Source organism: Mobula birostris, chromosome 9, assembly GCF_030028105.1.
Source record: "Mobula birostris isolate sMobBir1 chromosome 9, sMobBir1.hap1, whole genome shotgun sequence".
NCBI classification, from domain to species: Eukaryota; Metazoa; Chordata; class Chondrichthyes; order Myliobatiformes; family Myliobatidae; genus Mobula; species Mobula birostris.
In genome coordinates, this window is record NC_092378.1 from 150,385,066 (window position 1) to 150,406,413 (window position 21,348).

At 41.4% G+C, this 21,348-nt stretch overlaps 1 protein-coding gene across 5 annotated transcripts in view; it reads right to left on the bottom strand.

Annotated features, from left to right (window-relative positions):
* Positions 1-21,348, bottom strand: part of trrap (transformation/transcription domain-associated protein) — a 315,964-nt gene that overhangs the window by 283,020 nt on the left and 11,596 nt on the right. For all 5 annotated transcript variants that reach the window (XM_072269108.1, XM_072269109.1, XM_072269106.1 and 2 more), the window contains exons 5-14: positions 21,114-21,218; positions 19,206-19,289; positions 18,111-18,167; positions 17,902-18,027; positions 16,942-17,019; positions 12,918-13,006; positions 9,500-9,596; positions 9,268-9,406; positions 6,839-6,917; positions 4,786-5,020 (exon numbers count right to left, since the gene is read on the bottom strand). In XM_072269108.1, coding sequence (XP_072125209.1) covers positions 4,786-5,020; positions 6,839-6,917; positions 9,268-9,406; positions 9,500-9,596; positions 12,918-13,006; positions 16,942-17,019; positions 17,902-18,027; positions 18,111-18,167; positions 19,206-19,289; positions 21,114-21,218 — 1,089 coding nt within the window. The remainder of the gene's footprint in view (positions 1-4,785; positions 5,021-6,838; positions 6,918-9,267; positions 9,407-9,499; positions 9,597-12,917; positions 13,007-16,941; positions 17,020-17,901; positions 18,028-18,110; positions 18,168-19,205; positions 19,290-21,113; positions 21,219-21,348) is intronic.

Below are 21,348 nucleotides of genomic sequence, written 5' to 3' on the forward strand. Positions count from 1 at the left end.
ATAAAAATGGCATATTTTGTTTGGCGACAGGGGCCACGCTGTTCTCCTTGTGCACAAGTAAATAAAGTGTGACTGAGGAACGAGTCCTGTTAATGACATCTTCAATTCCCTCAAATTAAAAAAAATATAAACGAGAATTTAAACAATTTCCATTTATTTTTGAGAGATTTATGATCATTCAGCTTCTGTTTTCAGCCACTCTGGTGACATCACACCAAAGGGAGGGAGGAGAAGATGGCAGCCGCTCCGGAATGATATCTGTATTTGTTAAGTAGGGTACGTGCACAATTCTGATTTGATGGAGACAGACGTGAGGAGCATGGAGGAACATCTGGAGAAACTTCTGAAATGCTTGCTTCACTGCCGCCGCTACTGTGCGATCGAGAATCTCCGGAGGGGAAGGCCTCAAATCCTCGGCTTTGCCTGTTGCTGGCGGCCGGGGCCGGGGTCAAAGCGCTCGGCAGAGATGGTGCTCGGTGCCGGAGGGCTGGTCTGAGGCTCAAAGTTTTTGGACAGACTGAGAGTCGGCTGTGGTTGGGTGCTTCCAGGGTGCTGCATCGGCAAGTTTGCGGCACTGGAGGTTCACGGAAGGGAGAGTTTTCTTCCTTCTACCGTCTGCGTGAGATGATGGGACTTTCAAGAGACTTTGAGACTTTTTTTTTTACCGTGCCCATGGTCTGTTCTTTATCAAATTACAGTATTGCTTGCACTGTTGTAACTATATGTTATAATTATGTGGTTTTTGTCAGTTTTTCAGTCTTGGTCTGTCTTGTGTTTCTATGATATCATACTGGAGGAACATTGTATCATTTCTTAATGTATGCATTACTAAATGACAACAAAAGAGGACTGCGTGTCCTCATAATCCAATCTAATCTAATCTAGTCACACTGCTGGACCGTGAGAATCCTGCTGGAAGTGACACTTGACGGCGAGTGATGTGCTAAGACACAGCTCTTCCTGCACACGGTTACAGCTAAATGGGCATCTTTCTCCCAGGTCAGTGGTGATCTATATTGCATATTCTGATCTATAAGTACAATTTCTTCACTCAGAGGGTGGTGAGAGTGTGGAACAAGCTGCTAATCGAAGTGTTGGATGCAAGGTCGATTTCAACATGTAAACAAAATTTGGATGAGTAGAATCACCCCTCATTCTTCCAAAAAATATGATTTCTTTTTAAATTAATCCACTTATGATAGGACAACCATCTCATTCCAGGAATTACCCAGTGAATCTATCCTGACTGCCTCCATTACCGCTATGTCCTCTCTTAAATAAGGGGACCCCTTGCAACAGATCTTTCAGAACAGTAAAAGTCCCCGGAACCATCTGCCAGCGGACGCGGGTTCAATTTCAACATAGAAGAGAAATTTGGATAGATACATGGATGGGAGGGGCAAGGAGGACTATGGTCTGGGTGCAGATCGATGGACTAAGGGACTAAGCAGATTAATAGCACCTGCTAGATGAGTCGAAAGGCCTGTTTCGATGGTGTGGTACTCCATGATTCTATGACCATGACCCAATTTTCCATTTACATCTAAGGAGGTATCTTATTTGCACTGTATTTAACAGCAATGCTAGAAATGCAGCATGCAGAGATTTTGCTTGGGTACGTCACACCCAATGCACCCTGAATGCAAGAGGCTACAGAGACTCTGGGCTTAGGCAGTTTCATCCTGTGTCCAGCTCTCCCACCAATCGAGGAACATCCACAAGAATCAAGGTCTCAGGAAGGTGATGTCCATCATGTACACCCACCATCCAAGCCATAATTGATGCTGCCTCCAAGGCTTGAACAGCTTGAATTTCTGGAAGCAATTCGGAAGGTACAGGATATATACATCGCAAAGAAGAAGAAATATTCTAAAGCCAAGACTACACAACCATGGCTAACAAGAGAAGTCACAGGCCAGCCAACATAAAAGCCAAAGGGAGGGCATATAATAGAGCAAATACTAGTGGGAAGTTAGCGGATTGGGAAGCTTTTCAGTACCAAGAGAAGGCAACTAAAAATGTCATTAAGGTAAAGATGGAATACAAAAGAAAGGTAGCCAATAATATTAAAGAGGATACAAGGTTTCTTCAGATACATAAAGTGTAAAAGAGAGGCAAGAGAGGATATCGGACCACTGGAAAATGATACTGGAAAGGTAGTAATGGGGGGGGGGGGGGGGAGGGTGAAACAAAGTAAGTATTTTGCATCAGTCTTCACTGAGGAGGACACTAGCAGTGTGGTGGAAGTTCCAGGTGTCAGGGGGCGTGAAATGTGTGAAGATACCACAACGAGAGAGACGGTTCTTGGGAAACTGAAAGGTCTGTTAGGTAGATAAGTCACCTGGACCAGATGGTAAACACCCCAGGGTTCTGAAAGAGGTGGCTGAAGCGATTGTGGAGGCATTAGTAATGACTGGGAAACTACAAATGTCTCTCCACTCTTCAAGAAGGGAGAAAGGCAGAAGAAAGGAAATTATAGGCCAGTTAGTCTGACCTCTGTGGTTGGGAAGATGTTGGGAGTCGATTGTTGAGGATGTGATTTTGGGGTACTTGAAAGCACATGGTAAAATAGGCCATAGTCAGCCTGGTTTCCTCAAGGGAAAATCTTGCCTGACAAATCTGTTGGAATTTTTTGAGGAAATAACAAGCAGGATAGACAAGGAAGAGTTAGTCGATCTTATGTACTTTGGTACTCAGAAGGCCTTTGACAAGGTGTCACACATGAGGTTGCTTATCAAGTTATGAGCCCATGGTATTACAGGAAAAAAATTATAGCATGGATAAAGCAGTGGCTGATTGGCAGGCAGTAAAGAGTGGAAATAAAGGCAGCCTTTTCTGGTTGGCTGCCGGTGGGGTCTGTGTTGGGACGATTCTTTTTATGTTATATGCCAATGATTTGGATGAAGGAATTGCTGGCTTTGTTGCAAAGTTTGGACTATACAAAGATAGGTGGAGGAAGGACAGGTAGTTTTGAGGAAATAGGGAGGCTACAGAAGGACTTAGATTAGGAGAATGGGCAAAGAAGTGGCAGATGGAATACACTGTCGGGAAGTGTATGGTCATGCACTTCGGTGGAAGAAAAGAAAGGGTTGACTATTTTCCAAATGGACAGAAAACACAAAAATCTGAGACGCAAAGGGACTTTGGAGTCTTTGTGAAGGTTTCCCTGAAGGTTAATTTCCAGGTTGAGTCTGTGGTGGGGAAGGCAAATGCAATGTTAGCATTCATTTCAAGAGGACAAGAATATAAATGTAAGGATGTAATGTTGAGACTTTATAAAGCACTGGTGAGGCCTCACTTGGAGTATTGTGAGCAGTTTTGAGCCCCTTTATTTTAGAAGGGATATGCTGAAACTGGAGAGGGTTCAAAGAAGGTTTACGAAAATGATTCCAGGATTAAACGGCTTGTTGTATGAAGAGTGTTTGATGGCTCTGGGCCCTAATTTAGAAGAATGATGGGTGACCTAACTGAAACCTATCGAATGGTGAAAGAGCTTGATAAGAGTAGATACAGAAGGATGTTTCCTACAGTGGGAGTATCTAAGACCAGAGGACACAACCTCAAAATAGAGAAGCGTCCTTTTATAACGGAGATGAGGAGGAATTTCTTTAGTCAGAGAGTGGTGAATCTGTGGAATTCCTTGCTACAGGCAGCTGCGGAGGTCAACTCTCAAGTATATTTAAGGCAGAGGTTGATAGGTTCTTGATTGGTCAGGGCATGAAGGGGCATGGAGGGGAGGCAGGACATTGGAGCCGAGGGGAAAACGGGATTAACCCTGATGAAATGGCAGAGCAGGCTCGATGAGCCAAATGGCCTAATTCTGCTCCTACGTCTTATGGTCTTATTGAAGACCCACACTTCAAGCTTCTACTTGAAAAACCCTAACACTACCTCAAACTATTCTTTTTCTTTCTCTCTTTCTCAATCTGGCACTAGTTTACTTAGTTGTTGTTTATTATAATTTATGTTCATTTAAGCTCACATTAAGTTTTGTCTGTCCTCTGTTTTTTAATGTACTATTAAGTTTATAGGAGGCACAGTAATGTGGCTGTTTAAGCACATCCTCTTCCAGGGCTAAGGCCCCATGACATTAAAGATGCTGGGAACCCCTGCTCTTAACAGCTGACAGTACTATATCAGCAAAGTGCTGCTGGACACCATTGAGCAGTAATTTCATGGTTGCAATGGCGACACAGTAGCATAGTTAGTGTAACCTTATCACAGCACCAGCGGTCTGGGTTCAAATCTGCCGCTATCTGGAAGGAGTTTGTACATCCTCCCCGTGACCACACGTTTCCCCCAGGGACAGTTTCTTCCCACTGTCTAAAGACGTACAGGTTAGTAGACCAATTGGTCACGTGTGTTACTGGGTGGCACAGGCTCATTGGGCCAGAAGGGCCTGTTACCATGCTTAAAAAAATACTATACTGTTGCACAAATAAAAAAATCATGACATTTATACTCTGTACTTGACAACATGATGAACTTGGGCACTGCACCGTGTGCCTGGACCTGCCCAAGGCCTCCACCTAAGGAAGGGCCGAGCTTGAAGAAGCGGCCACGGCTGGAGGCCGACACAGACTCGGGCTCGAATTTGGCGGGGATGGCGGCAGGCGGTGCCAAGGTGGCCAGTGAGAACAAACTGGAGAAGAGGCTGTACTCAGTACTGTCGCAAGATCGAAGAAGATGGAGGTGCATAGCTGCCAACCCCGGATTCGGGACGGCACCCACTGACTGACTGACTTGACAACAAAAAACTTGAACTGATTAGTTCACATCCCATACCTCCAACATCCTCATCAGAATATCTCTTCCGTTCCCATTCTCCTGCTCGCTCTTGGATCGAATACAGTCCACCAGATTCAAAAGCAACTTGCAGGACATAGTCTGGATGCTGCTGGGCAGCGACTCATCATCGATGTTCTTCGCAAACAGCTGAACAGCAAGGGCCAGATCATTGAGTGGGAGATGCTGACGGACATGATGCACCAGGTCGGCCAGGGTGCTGTAGGCCAGAGGTCTGTTTGAACAATGGCAAAAGAGATGCAAGTCATGCACAAATTTCCAGGAGGTGACACAACAGGGTGGAACAGTGGTAGATTCTCTAGCAAGCCAGGTTCAATCCCAGCCTCCGGCGCCATCAGTGTGAAGTTTGCATGCTCCGTGACTACATGGGTTTCTCTGGTTTCCTCCAAAATTGTGTGGGTTGGTGGATTAAGCAACCACTAAATTATCTCTAGTGCATAGGTGAGCAGTAAAACTTGGGCAAGTTAATAGGAATTTGAAGATGATAAAATGTTTTTTGTTTAATTTATTTAGAGATACATCATGGTAGCAGGCTCTTCCAACCCAACTACACTCATGTGAACAATTAACTTACTGTACAAATCCATATGTCTTTGGACTGTGGGAGGAAACCAGAGCATCTGGAAGAAACCCACGCGTCACGGGGAGAATGTACAAACTCCTTACAGATAGTGGCAGAAATTGAACCTGACCCTCTGGCGCTGTAATAAAGTTGAGCTAACCACTACTTTACCATACAGTTATGAGAGGATTAATGTAAAAGAAAAGGCAGAAGGTTGAGCTGGTTAGCATCCGTTATAACTTACTGGCTGGTGCTTTTAAATTCAAGCAAGTTTTTCATTGCACCTCCGCATACATGTACTTGTGCAGATGACAACAAACTCGACTTTGACTTGGACTGCGATGATGCAAGTCAGAAGATGGGCAAAACTAGTACCTTGGATGAGCTTGCTAACAGAGAGCGGGACAAGAAGTACCACCTATGGGTGTATTGGACCAGAGAGCCCATGCCTTCAAAGTGCCTTTGCTGATCCATGCATCTCCTGAAAATAAGTACAGCAATCTGGAATTTCCATTTCCCAAGAATGCCTCACACACAGCAACACTGAAATAAAAAGCCTCACAGGCTCCGGAGTACTCTCCAACTATACACTCAGTGGGCACGTTATTACATACTTCCTGTACCTAATAAAGTGACCACTGAGTGTCTGTTCATGGTCTTCTGCTGTTGCAGCCCATCCACTTCAAGGTTTGGCACCTTGTGCATTCAGAAATGCTCTTCTCCACATCACTGTTGTAATGTGTGGTTATCTGAGTTACTGTCTCTGTCCTATTAGCTTGACACAGTCTGACCTTTCTCCTCTGACCTGTCTCATTAAAAAGGCATTGTTGCCCACAGAACTGTCACTCACTGGATGTGTTTTGTTTGTCACACCATCTCTGTAAACTCTGGAAACTTATGCATGGAAAATCCCAGGAGATCAGCAGCTTCTGAGATACTCAAACAATCCTGTCTGGCACCAACAATCATTCCACGGTCAAGGTGACTTAGATCACATTTCTTCTCCATTCGGAGATTTGGTCTGAACAACAGCTGAACCTCTTGACCATGTCTACATGCTTTTATGCATTGAGTTGCTGCCACATGATTGGCCAATTAGATACTTGTGTTAAAGACCAGGTGGACAAGCGTAGCTAATAAAGTGGTCACTGAGTGTATTTCAAATAAAAGCAGAAAGTTTTTCCAAATAAAGTAGATTGTCCAGTACTTTTAGGAGATAGAGGTGCTGCTGAAAAATTCTACAATAATGAAATTCTAAACATACACTTGTAAACATGCTGATATTAAGATGTCAGCACACTGACAACTCATTAGATGTCAACATTAAAGTAACAAATCCTCAATTTTGGTGCCTTTCAATGCATTAAGGCTACTGGCAGCCAAGTCATTGGTAATGTTTAACTTCTCCACACAGGTAATCTTTAATTAAAAGTCCTAATACATTCCCAGAGTCCCAAGTAAATGACTTACCGCAGCGTTTCACGAGCAGTGTACCCCGAGCCTATTAGCACAGATTCATCAAACAACTTATCCATGCATGGAATGAATTCTATAAAAAACAAATTGTTGGTGTTATGTGGAGAATGATCACTGGTGTTTCATTAATACAAACATAAAAACTAATTAAAGATCATTAACTCTTCCCTTGTGAAAGATTAACAAAATTAGACCGTATAAACATGTTTACACTCCTGCTACTACTGTCCAGCATAGTAAATACTTAGTTTCACAAAGGAAACAGCAACTACAATGTCTGTTGTTAAAAATGTATAATCTGGAGATAGAGAATTCACTGTTCACAATATGGAAAATAAATTAGCCCAAGGGATGGTTTAAACATACACTGCCATGTAGTCACCAGGATAAGTATTAATCCTGAACAGTAATTATAAATGCATAATACTGTATGTCTATGGAATCAGCTTACAGAACAACAAGGAAATGCATAACGACTACTACACTGTTGCTGACTTGAGGACTTGTCTACAATCTCGTAGTCAATGTCAGCAAGGCCAAGGAATTGATTATGGATTTCTTGAAGGGGACTTTGAGAGAACACACTCCACTGCTCATTGAGGACAGGAACCCGGGGGATGGTGATGGGCAGGTGAGAAGGAGTGAGAGGGAAACCAGAATGGGGAATGAAAAGAGGGAAAAAGAGAGTAAGGAGAAATTACCAGAAATCAGAGAAATCGATGTTCATGCCATCAGGATGGAAAGAGATTCATCAACAAAGGCTGTCGTACACAAAGTCATTCCAACAGTGAAAGACAATAAGGACCAGATCAGAGACCTAGAGCCATACAGGGAACATGCCCTTCAGCCCATCATGTCAATAACTGACCATAAAGCACTTATCCATGCCTCTACAAATACTGTTCGATAAAATGTCATATTGTATACAAATGGACAAAGGACCCTTTGCATTGTGTTCTATAACATGGCAATTCAAATGGGTCTTCTGTCCATTAGCAAAAGATGTCTCCAAGACAGAGATTGATAAATTTTGAAATATTAAACAATTAAGGGCAGGAAAGTGAGGTAAATGATTAGCCTTGATTTATTGAATGGCAGAGTTGAGTTCAAGTTCAAGTTGAAGTTTACTGTCATTTAACTGTACACATGTAGACAACTAAATGAAACATTCCTCTGGGACCAAGGTGCTAAACAGAGTACATACACACCGTGCAAACGTCTTAGGCACATATATACAGCTACATATAGGTACTATAGTAATTTCATGTATGGCACAGTACTGCTGCAAAAAAAAAAAAAACAAAATTCATGACATATGTGAGTGATAATAAACCTGATTCTGATGTGGGTCTCCATTGTGAACTGAGAGTGGGAAGGGGGCAGGGAGAGGGGAATCATAGTTGGGAAAAGGGGAAGGGAGAGCAGAGGAAACAGGAAGCACCAGCGAGACATTCTGTAATGATCGATAAACCAATTGTTTAGAATCAAATGACCTTAACTGGTGTCTCAGAGCTGGGTGTGTCTGCATCCGCACCAACCCCACCCTTGGCACCTCCTTTACACCTGTCCCACGCCACTCCCACATTTCTCCATCATTACCATTCCCAGCATCCTTACTCCCGCCAGATTTACAAACACGCTCTCCACTCCACATTACATTATTGTGTAAAAGTCTTAGGCACCCTAGCTATATATCTACCAATCTCTACATATTATATATGTATCTACATATTATATATGACATATGGTTAAATATACAGTATTTTGCTAATAGCACTGTCATAGTAGAGTGTTCAGAAGTCTCACAGTCTGTGGAAAGAAGCTGTTACCCAGCCTAAAAATCCTTGCTCTTATACTGTGGTACCTTCTGCCTCATGGTAGGAGATCAAAAAGATTGCAAAGAAATGGGCTATATTCTTGCCTCTTTTTCTGATGCAAACCTGCATGGGCACACTCAAGAGCTGGGAAGGGTGAATTAGTCTCAGTAGCTATTTGGAAATATGGTTACAAGCTAAATGGCCACTTTGTGCATCAAAATTTTCTACGATTCTGTGACTTAGGATACAAGATGCTGAAAGTAGGGTAATAAGAAAACAAAAATTGTGCTGTTAAAATAATCAGCAAGACACTCCAGTACAATTTTATTATTTTCTTCTTCTTCGACTTTCACACAACTTTAAAAACTCAATATTATTTATTACTTAATTATCTATTATTAATTTGTTTCTCTTTACATATTTGCAGTTAGTTTCCTTATGGTGTTTTATCCATCTTTGTGTGTAGTTTTCCATTGATTCTATTGTGTTTCTTTGTTTATACTGTGGATGCCCACAAGTAAATGAAATTCAGGGTGGTGTATGGTGACATACAGGTACTTCAAAAATAAATTTATTCTGAGCTTTGAAAATCTCAGAAATACGTACGGTTGCGAAGGTCGGTGGTTAGAATGTGCTTGGCTGCAATCAGAAGTTCCTTCCGTAGATGCGCAGTTTCAGACGGGCAGTTAGATAACAGTTGTAGCATTCCTTTTACCATCTGTTGAGAATATTTCCCCACCAACTCCTACAGAAAGAGATGCAGAATTGGTAAATTCAGAATCAGATATAGAATATCTTGCATTGTTCAATACGACAATTCAAAGGGAAAAGGGCATACCTGATAGATTCTTATGATATAAGCCAAAAAGGACAATGTTTTAATCTGTGCAGCGATGAAATCAGCATACAGTTCCTTGTTGTAAAGTTTATTTTGTCTATAATAGAGAGTATATCAGTTTAGGTTCAAATCTAGGAATTCAAATATCTAATTTTATTTGTAAAATAAAATGCACAACAATTTATCCAGAACAATGTAAAGCAATTAAAAAGATCTCTTTTCTACTTAACGTCTGAAGGTGAAAATCTACATGCACTGTAATCATCCAAAAGATATTTGGCACTGTTTATGGAATCCCACTAAACCCCTACTACATCCATTATTGAAATTACAACTCTGGTTTAGTTAAAAAACTTTCGTATCTATCTACGTAAAGCAAAGATCACCAGATGAGACCAAAATTGAACCCAATCCAATTGTTGACCAATTACTTTGCTGGAGAGCCTTTTCAAAAGTATTCAATAGCTGGGGTGTTTCTACTTGGAGAGAAGCAGGATGACGGATGACTTGATGAAAGTGTATATGATGATAAAAGCCTTCAATCAAATGTACAGCCAGACATTTCATTTTCCCGGGGTGGGAATGGCTAATACAAGGGGGGGCATAACTTTAAGGTGTTGGGTGGAAAGTATGGGGGTGAGATGTCAGAGCTAAGTTTTGTTTTTACATGGGAAGTAGTGAGTGCGGCAGGTACATTACAGGCACTTAAGAGACTCTTAGATAATCACATGGATGATAGGAAAATAGAGGGCTATGTAGGAAGGAAGGGTTAGATTGATCTTGGAGTAGGGTAAAGGGTTGGCACAACATTGTGGACTGAAGGACCTGAACTGTGCTGTACTATAATCTTATTGTTTTCCCTCAAAATAGTTGCAGCATCAACCCATTCAGAGCTCTACCTTTAATCCCAACCACTGCCAAAATGCATAATGCCTCACAGTAGAGGAAGTAATTACCTTAGTGATTAACATATTCTAAACCCAAGACAATCAGAAGTGAACAGCAGGACACCTGACGCGAGACTTGATTCACTACATACTCTGGAGACCAACCTCAAAACGGCCTAATTGTGTAAACTATAAACTGGCAGTCCCCGTGGAAGAAATCCAAATTAGGAGCCAGTTAGAAGGGCTGCTTTTGATATCAGCTAAATTCATTTATATTGACTAGCATAACAGAAAAACTGAGCAAAAAAGATAGATTGAGTTAGCAAGGAAGGACAAAGGAAGACTTGAAAACAAAATGTCCTGTCACCAAAAACCCTAACAAACTTCTACAAATGTACTGAAGCCTCTCTGTCCTAAAAACTTTTTCTAACTTCATTAGCTTTTTTATTTATATATAATTCTTGATTCATTATAATTGTTAAATGCAAATTGGATGTCACGCCCTGACTAACACATCACAGCAAATTAATAATGCATGTAAATGCGAATAAAATTGATTCTTGATCCTGACTGGATACATCACTGTCTGGTACTCCAATTCGAATGTTCAGCAACTGAAGTACAGACAGAAATAGTCTGTTACAAATACATTACAGGCACATCCCCTATCTACAGGAGACCTTGCCTCAAGAAGACAACATCTATCATTGAAGATGCCCACCATCTGGGTCATGCCATCTTCTCACAGCTACCATCTTGCAGCAGGTAATCCCACACCACCACATTTAAGAACAACTACTTCCCTTCAACCACTTAATTCTTTTTTTTATATAATTTTTTTATTCAATTTTTAAACTTGGTTACATGGAATAATAATATCTACCCTCCCCCTCCACTTAACGCTTCCCCCCGATACATACCCCTACCTAAAAGAAAGAAAAAGAGAAAAAAAAACAGAAAAAAAAAGAAAGACTGCCTGAATATTGGAAGGTCTCCACATGCTCCATGGGATTCGAAATAAATTTAATATATGTATTTGTTTCTTTTCCCAAAGGACCAACATCTTTATCATCGGAGAACCTATATATACAATCCTATCTTTTGTAAATAAGGGTGCCAAATATTCAAAAATGTATCATATTTATTTCTTAAATTATAAGTAGTTTTTTCAAGTGGAATACAGCTAAAGATTTCATTATTCCAACGATCCATACTTAAATATGAATCCAATTTCCAAGTAACTGCTATAGCCTTTTTGGCTACTGCCAATGCAATTTTTATAAATTCTTTCTGGTATTTATTCAATTTAAGTTTCGGTTTTATCCCTTCAATATCACCTAATAAAAATAATATAGGGTTATGTGGAAGTTGAGTTCCAATAATTTGTTCTTCAATTTATCCAAAAAGGTTGAATTTTGGAACAGGACCAAGTAGAATGTAAAAAAGTGATTACACCGAAAACATTGATCAGATAAGTTTGAATCTAATCTATTTATTTTTTGCAGTGTAATATATAATTGATGTAAAAAATGTAAAATGTAAAAATGTAACCACTTAATTCTTGAACCAGCCAGCACAACCCTAATCACTAGTTTAGCAACTGTGACGAAAATGAACTTCTTTTGGTCTAATTGTCTTGTAAAAATAGTGTATAAATTATGAACCATTTACATTTTTCTTGTGAATGTTAATTATATAATGCCATGTGCCTGTGGTGCTGCTGCAGCTGTTTTTCCTTGTACCTGTGCATGCATAACACCATTAGACATAGGAGCAGGAAAAGGTCTTCTGCATGCACAGTTGCAATAAAAACCTTGGTTGCAGCAGCATCACAGGTTTCACATATGCAGTTGTGCAGATGACAATAAACTCCACCTTTACTTTGACTGAACATTTCCAAAGCAATATATTCCCAGGAATTTCCATTTTCTTTCATGTGCACTTTGGTATTTCTTATCATGAGGCACAAAAATGGTTCAATCCAGGATACAAACCTGTGTATTTATCCTATATAAAGACACGCACCACAGAAATACTGAACAATGTAAAAAACAACTAAGTCTGCCAAAAGTCAGAATCTTCATGATAAGGTTGGTCAAATCCCCTGGAAGATTATATTTTTCATCAAGTATCAGCTTTTTTGATCTGTGCTACTAAACTATAGAACTCAATACCTAAAACTACCAGGGATGCAGACTCAGTTGACACTTTTAAACACCAGCTCAAAACCTATTTATTTAATCTTGCCTTTAACTAATATCACAGTGTCTTCTATTTTCATGGTTGCACTTTATCCCATTGTAAAGCACTTTGAACTACATTACTTCTATGAAAAGTGCTCAATAAATAAGTTATTATTATTACTTGTCATTAGGTCATCTGGGTGCCTGCTTCACTACCTTTCAAAATTACACTAAACAGACTGCACGACGCCAAATCAAAATGTGGTCAAAATGATAATAAAAAGATGATTTTTTTAAAATGAGAAAAACCCTGTGGTCTACAGCACCATCTGGAGGAAATCCACTCACCTTGCTTGAGGTGTGATTTGTAGCATGATGGTGCTCATTATTAAGGGGACGAATTCGGATACAACATTGTGGATACTCTGCTTGTACAACTGAAATGAAGTAGGAACAACATTATATTTTCGACTAATTAACAGCACAGTAACGCAGCTGTTAGTGTAATGCCAGTGACCCAGGTACATAACTTCCACTATGCTGTTGTGGTTTGGTGGTGGTTAGGGTAAATCGGGGTTCAATTCCTGCCACTGTCTATAAGGGGTTTGTACACTCTACCTGGGACCGAGTGGGTTTTCTCAGGATGTTTCAGTTTCCTCCCGCAGTCCAAAACCGTACAGGTTCGGGTTAGTAAATTGTGGGCACGCTACGTTGCCACCAGAAGTGTGGCAACACTTGCAGGCTTCCCCCAACACATCCTCAGACTTTCTTGGTTGTTGACGCAAATAACACATTTCATTGTATGCTTCCATATTCCGATGTACGAGTAACAAATAAAGCTAATCTTTATCATTAAAACGCAAGGCAGGAGAAGGGGTAACAAGCACTAAGGAAGTAATCACAAGGCAAGAATCCAACCACAACAAGCCTCCCCTCATTTACCCGATTAAGGTTAGTAACTAGGGTGGCTGTGCAGCAATAGTATTACTCGCTACTACATAAGACTATAAAAGATAGGGGCAGAATTAGGCCAAATAGCTCGTCCAGTATGCTCCACCATACCATCAATGACTTGGCCTCCACAGCGATCTAGCTGAAGAAATTTCTCCTCTAAGGGGACATCCTTCTACTCTGAGGTTGTCCCTACTGGTCCAAGATCTCCCCACAAAAGGAATCACCCTCTCCATATCCATTGTATCTAGGCCTTTCAACATTTGGTAGGTTTCAAAGCATCACATTGCAAGGATAACAACTCATTAGCAGTCATGCTGATTTGACAGGATCAGCAGCCCAGTGACATCGACATTCCTAGATTTCACAATAATGCTGGAATTCCAGGAAAGCAGGTTAAGCAGCATAAAGCATGATTTATTATCCCACTAATCAAGAATCTATCAAACTCCACTTTAAATATACCCAATGACATGGACTCCACAGGTGTCTATGGCAATGAATGCTTCTTTGCAATGGGTAAATGAGAATAAATGGTTGAGGATTCAGCTACTGGCTTATATTGATGTAACTGCTTAGCAGAAAAAAGCATGAGGGAATTGCCTTATCACAAACAAGAGAAAATCTGCAGTTGCTGGAAATCCAAGCAACACACACAAAACGCTGGAAGGACTCAGCAGGGCAGGCAGCATCTACTGAAAAGAGTACAGTCGACGTTTCGGGCTGAGACCCTTCAGCAGGACTGTCTTATTCCTACAAGAGGCTTACCTTTTAAGTCGGTGAATTACTTGAGCACTCAGCCACAATAACCAGTAGCTGTATCCTAGTGCAGAAACAATAACAGCTCCCATACACATGCTAGAATACTACACCAATTCAAAATGCAATAATGATTATGATAATTTGCTTAAACCATGGGTTGGCTGCACTACCAATCAGCAAACTAAAACTCATTTGGACCATGAGGGGCATAGAGAGGGTAAATACACACAGTGTTTTCCCCAAGAGTTGAGGAATCCATAACTAGAGAGCTCAGGTTTAGGGTGAGTGGGCAGAGATTTAATAGAAACTTGAGGGACAACTTTTCCACAGAACGAGTGGTCTCATAAGTCATTGGGAAGAATTAGGCCATTTGGCCCATCAAGTCTGCTCCGCCATTCAACCATGATTGCGGAATTCAAGGCGGCACAGGTCGACCACTTTCCATTACATATCATGGCTCTGCCGTGGAGAGAGTGAAAAGCACTAAGTTCCTTGGTGTGCACACACAACCTGGACCCATAACACTTCCTCATTAGTTAAAGAGGCAAAACAGCGTCTGCACTTTCTGAGGAGATTGAGGCATGCAAGGCTCCCCACCCTCATCCTAACAACATTCTACAGGAGCCCCATCAAAAGTGTCCTGTTTGGCTGCATCGTTGTGTGGTGTGGAAGCTGCAAGGCATCAGACCACGATACTCTACAGGATAGTGAAAACAGGGTCACTGGGGTCTCCCTCCCCGCTACTTGTGATATGTGCTGGGGGTGTTGTTTACAAAAGTTTTAAAAAAGGCATTTTTGAGGATCCTGACCACCCACCCCACAATCTCTTTGACCCAGTACATCAGGAAGGAGGGACAGGAGCATCAGGACTAGGACTGCCAGACTGGGTAACAGCTTCTTCCCTCAGGCTGTGAGACTAACGAATACCCCGCCACCACCGAGGTCTCATCACTAGAGCAGCGAGATATTTAGTGTTCAAAGTTCAAAATATATTTATTATGAAAGTACATATATATCATCATATACAACCCTGAGATTCTTGCAGGTAATCAGAGTAAATATAAGAAACACAACAGAATCAATGAAAGACCACACGAAACAGGACGGACGAACAATGTGCGAAAAAAAACAACAAACTGAAAATACAAAATGAAAGAGAAGATAGTAACAATAATAATTAATAAAGAAATAAGAAATATCAAGAAAATGAGATAAAGAGTCCTTGAAAGTGAGTCTATGGGTTGTGGGAACAGTTCAGTAATGGGACAAGTGAAGGTGAGTGAAGTTATCCCCTCTGGTTCACAAGCCTGATGAGGGGTAATAACTGTTCCTGAACCTGGTGGTGAGAGTCCTGGAGCTCCTGTACTTTTTCCCAGACAGCAGCAGTGAGAAAAGAACATGGCCTGGATGGTGGAGGTCCTTGATGATGGATGCTGCTTTCCTGCGATAGCACTCTGTGTTGATGTGCTCATTGGAGGGGAGGGTTTTACCTCTGATGGACTGGGCTGTATCCATTACTTTTTGTAGGCTTTTCCGTACAAGGGCATTGGTGTTTCCGTACCAGGCTGTGATACAACTAGTCAAAACACTCTCCAATATACATTATAGAAGTTTGTCAGTTTTAGATGACAAGCCGAATCTTCACAGACTCCTAAGTACAGAGGCGCTACCATGCTTTCTTCATAATTACACTTACATGCTGGACCCAGGACAGATCCTCTGAAATGACAGCACTGAGGAATTTAAAGTTGCTGACCCTCACCACCTCTGATCTCCTGATGAGGACTGGCTAATGGGCCTCCAGCTTCCTCCTCCTGGAGTCAATAATCATCTCCTTGGTCTTGCTGACATTGAGTGAGAGGTCGTTGTTGTGGCACCACTCAGCCAGATTTTCAGTCTCCCTCCTACATGCTGATTTGTCACCGCCTTCAATTCAACCAACGTCAGTGGTGTCATTGGCAAACTTAAATATCTACTGTTTTAATGTACTGTTCACTCACACATTACCTGCGCTGCACACTTCACATGCATTTTGAATTATATTTTATTAACTCATTTGTGGTAATATTTTGTTTTATGTGTTGTATATGATATACATATTATGGGTGCACTGTGGTCCAGAAGAACGTTGTTTTGTTTGGTTGTACAAATGTACAGTCAGATGACAATAAACTTGAACTTATCCCTGTCAAACCCAAGGGGAGGTGTTGGCAAAGAACAGAAAATGGTAAGACTGAGATTAGTTTTATTTGTCACATGCACATCCAAACACTTGATCAAATATGATCATTTGAGTCTGAGCGCGTGTTGAACGCAGCCCACAAGTATTGCCGTGCTACTGGCGCTGACACTATCATCTGACCAACACTAACCCATACATCTTTGGAATGTGGGAGGACACCAGAGCTCCCAGTGGAAACTATTTGAAGCCAGGGGTCACAGGGAGAATGTACAAACCCCTTACAGACAGCGGCGGGAATCGAACCCCGGATCACTGGCACTGTACCGTGTTACATTAGCCACCATGCTAACACCACAATGACTTGCAACAGGATGGGATGTCGAATGACTTTACAGACAGAATCCGAAAATGCCACAATGTCCCAAGCATTAAAAATACAATGGTGCTTTCAAAATAACAGGAAATTATAGTAACTACCTGATACATGAGAACGACAATGATCGGCAGCTCAGCCAAGACCTTGAGCGAAAGGGAGCCTTTGGGAATTATGGTATGCTGAAAGATAAATATTTCATATAAAGATGGAGTTTGACATTAATCTAGAGAGAAAGCATAAGCATTTCCTAAGAATAAAAAGATGCTTGGAACGGACTGCCAGGAGTTGTGGTAGAAGCAGATACACTCAGTGGCCACTTTATTAGGTACAACTACTCATCAATGCAAATACTCAATCAGCCAATCATGTGGCAGCAACTTTGTGCATAAAAGCATGCAGACATGGTCAGGAGGTTCAGTTGTTGTTCAGACCAAACATCAGAATGGGGAAGAAATGTGATCCAAGTGACTTTGACCATGGAATGATTGTTGGTGCCAGACAGGGTGGTTTGTGTATCTCAGAAATGGCTGATCTCCTGGGATTTTCACACACACTCTAGAGTTTACAGATAATGGTGCAAGAAACAAAAAAACAGCCTGTAAGCAGCAATTCTGTGGGCGAAAACACCTTATTATTGAGAGAAGTCAGAGGTGAATGGCCAAACTGGTTCAAGCCAACAGGAAGGCGACAGTAACTCAACAGTGGTGTGCAGAACAGCATCTCTAAATACACAACATGCCAAACCTTGAAGTGAATGGGCTGCAGTAGGCGAATGCCATACTGGGTTCTGTTCCTATACCAAATAAAGTAGCCATTGAGCATAAAGTAGTGGTGTTAAGAGGCTATTAGACACAAGACCTTCTCCCTCACTACCCTGATCAAGCTACCCATCCCATTTTGTGCATCTCTTCAAAAATTTAAATGTTTATGCAGGTTAAAATTACCACGATTTTTCAGAAGTTTTTACAACCCGTTAAAAGAGACACAGTTGTCCAAGTTTGGGTTCAAAACATCTAGTTGCTAAGATGAAGTACAATACAAGTCTAGACAGGTGTACTTACCGTTCTTGATTCACTATCCTCTCGCTCAGGGTTGGTCTTGACTGCAACCTGCGTAATCATGCCCACCATCTCTGGGGAGGGGACAGTGTTGTCAGCGATTGCTTGTGGCTTCTCGAAGTATCGTGTCTAGGAGGAAGTAGAAAAATTAAGGATATTGCCTCAAGAGGTGTTCAGGAATGTTACAGAACAATCCCCAGCAGAATACATACCACGACTTTTGGGAGATCATTGTAAATCTGCTTCACAAAATCAAGGAAGTGGTGAATCTGCATGGAAACAGAAATTTTCTCAGTAAACTGTGCTCATTTATATACTGCATTCTCTAAAAATATCTCAGAATCCAAACGCAACCAGAAACTTTGAAATCATTTAAAATTTCAAAGGTATTTTAAAGCATTAAAAAAAAACAATTATGAATCTATTTCCTTGTCAAAGTCACCTTATGTTCAGATACTCCTGCACCTACCATTACTTTATGTACACAGTCTATGTATACAAGTTAATCTCATGTATATACAGCCATACTCAAAGAGTTACTTGTACATTGAGTTTTACAGGATTTATTTTATATTATAATTACTTTCTTTCATGGTTTTTGTGTTTTTAATGCTGCAGTAACAATCATTTTGTTCACCTTTACACCCATGTTCTGAAAAATGTTAATAAGCAATCTTTGACCTTGAGAACTAGGATACGGTTGAGTTTCTGGATTAGTGTCAAAGGAATTGGAATAATGATCTGGGAACATGAGCTTGAATTCCATCAGAGCAGCTGGAGAATTTAATTAAAGATTGGTATCAGTAACTGTGATCTTGAGACCACCTGACCCTCGCATAAAGTCGTTTAGTTTGGGGAAGGAGTCCTTGCCCAGAAACTCCTCATCAACTCCTCTTCAATTCGCTCTCTACAACTCCATTACTGACTCCAAACCATCTCAACCTCGCTTTACCTCAAATGTTCCATACTCCGACTTTGCATCGCATTTGCACAGCTCGACCCGAGTCAACTTCACCCTCACTCACCTCTTCACCATTTGCGGTGATAGTTTACCACAACTTACCACAGAAAGTGTTATTAGTAAAGTATTTAGTCATATTTCTTGCCTTTTGAACTACCAGTAACCTGTTGCTCGACTTCATTAGCGCTATCTTAAACCAGAAGTCACAGGTGATAAGCACTGAATGATGATCTGACCAGCAACACCCACATCTTAGGGATAGAAAACATAAGGCAGTTCGGCACCAAACATGACACAAAATTGACAAATTTCTATACGATTTCGTCTTTTAAGCAAGGGCACTTACTTCCTGCGTGATTGGCGGTCTGAACTGTTTGTGTAATTCAATGATGATACGGAGGCAAATAAGAACGTTCTCTTCATTCTCAACCTAGAACATTACATTCAACATGTAAGCAACAACAGAGGTCTTAAATCTTTGACTTTTCACCTCACCTAAGTTTTTAATTTATAATCATAATAAAATAAGCACAGTCTGACACCAAACTGCTGGTTTCACTAAGCAAACACGAGAGACTGGAAACACTGGAATCTGGAACAACAATGTGCTGGAGGAACTTAGCAAGTCGAGCAGCATCTGTGGGAGGAGAGGAATTACTGACTGCGCTGACAGACAGCAACACCTGTAGGTTCTGAGGCTTTATCACGTCTGCTGTGTCAAAGGCGAGGGAACAGGGACAGTCCAGTCTGTCTTTGATCCATTTACAATCTTCGGTGGGAGGAAAAGAATTGTTGAGGTTTTGGGTCGAAACACTGCGTCTGCTCTCTCCTCCAAGAGACTGTTTGTTGCTGGGTTTACTAACTTCAGATGGTGAACGAACCACTGCGATCTGGGATAGGGCACCTTTCATATAATCTCATATTTTGCGTCATAAAAAGTCTATTCCCACCTATTTCCACTGTCTACAAAGGGTTTATACATTCTCCCCATGACCACGTGTGTTTCCTCCTGGTGCTCCAATTTCCTCCCACATTCCAAAGATATACATACTAGGCATCCGTTAGTCTCATGAGACCATGGATTTGCGCCATGGAAGGTTTCCAGAGCGCAGCTTGGGCAAGGTTGTATGGAAGACTGGCTGCAAATCTCCCCTCTCCACGCCACCGATGTTGTCCAAGGGAAGGGCATTAGGACCCATACAGCTTGGCACCGGTGTCATCGCAGAGCAATGTGTGGTTAAGTGCCTTGCTCAAGTACACAACGCTGCCTCAGCCAAGGCTCGAACTAGCGACCTTCAGATCACTAGACGAACGCCTTAACCACTTGGCCACACACCAACACATACATACATACTAGAATTAGTAATTGTGGGGATGCTATGTTGGTGCTGGAAGCATAGTACCTGTGGCAGGACAAAGTAAAGCTAAATCTAGGGAGAACCAACGTTCCACTCGTCATATATTGTCATGGCAACCAATTACTTGTGCGCTAGAGGCAGCGGTGGGATTTGAACCACGATCATGATTACTGGCGCCGATTGCATTACACTAGCTGTAACGTTACCTCTCAACACATTAAAGTCCAAACTTTCAATGCTGGCTGCATCACAAACTCACCCTGTATCGTGCACTAATAGTAATACTCTAAAAAGAACTTCACTGATTGTAAATATATTCAGTGGCCACTTTATTAGGTACATCTGTACACCTGCATCAATGCAAATATCTAATCAGCCAATCAAGTGGCAGTAACTCAGTGCATAAAAGCACGCAGATATGGTCAAGAGGTTCAGTTGTTGTTCAGACCAAACTTCAGAATGGGGAAGAAATGTCCTCAGAAGTGACCGGCTGTGGAATAATTATTGGTGCCAGACAGGGTAGTTTGAGTATCTCAGAAACTGCTGATCTCCTGAAATTTTCACACACAACAATCTCTAGAGTTTACAGAGGACAGTGTTATAACATTAAGAGTGTAGCAGTTCTGTGGGCGAAAGCACCTTGCTCATTAGAGAGGTCACAGAATGGCCAGATGGCGCTAGCTGACAGGAAGGCAACAGCAACATAAATAACCACACGTTACAACAGTGATGTGCAGAAGAGCATCTCTGAACCCACAACATGGCGAACTTTGAAATGGATGGGCTACAGCAGCAGGAGACCAGACTGGGTTCCACTCTTGTACCTAATAAAGTGACCACTGAGTGTATAAATCAATTGAAAAAAGAAGCAGCAGAGAAAATGTTGTCAAACTTACTTCCAAAAACCGGAACATCAGGGACAAGATATTTTTCGTGTGGGAGCGCAAATGCTCATTGGTTGGAATTCTGTGAATAATCTCAAGGACGAGTTTTCGAACTTGCTGGAAATACACAATACATGAACTAAAATTAGAATACACCAGAGTTCAAAACCAGATCCATTGTATTGCACAATATCAGCTGAAATGTTTATGCAGAACCTGAGCGGTAACTTTGTCACTTAGAGGGTGC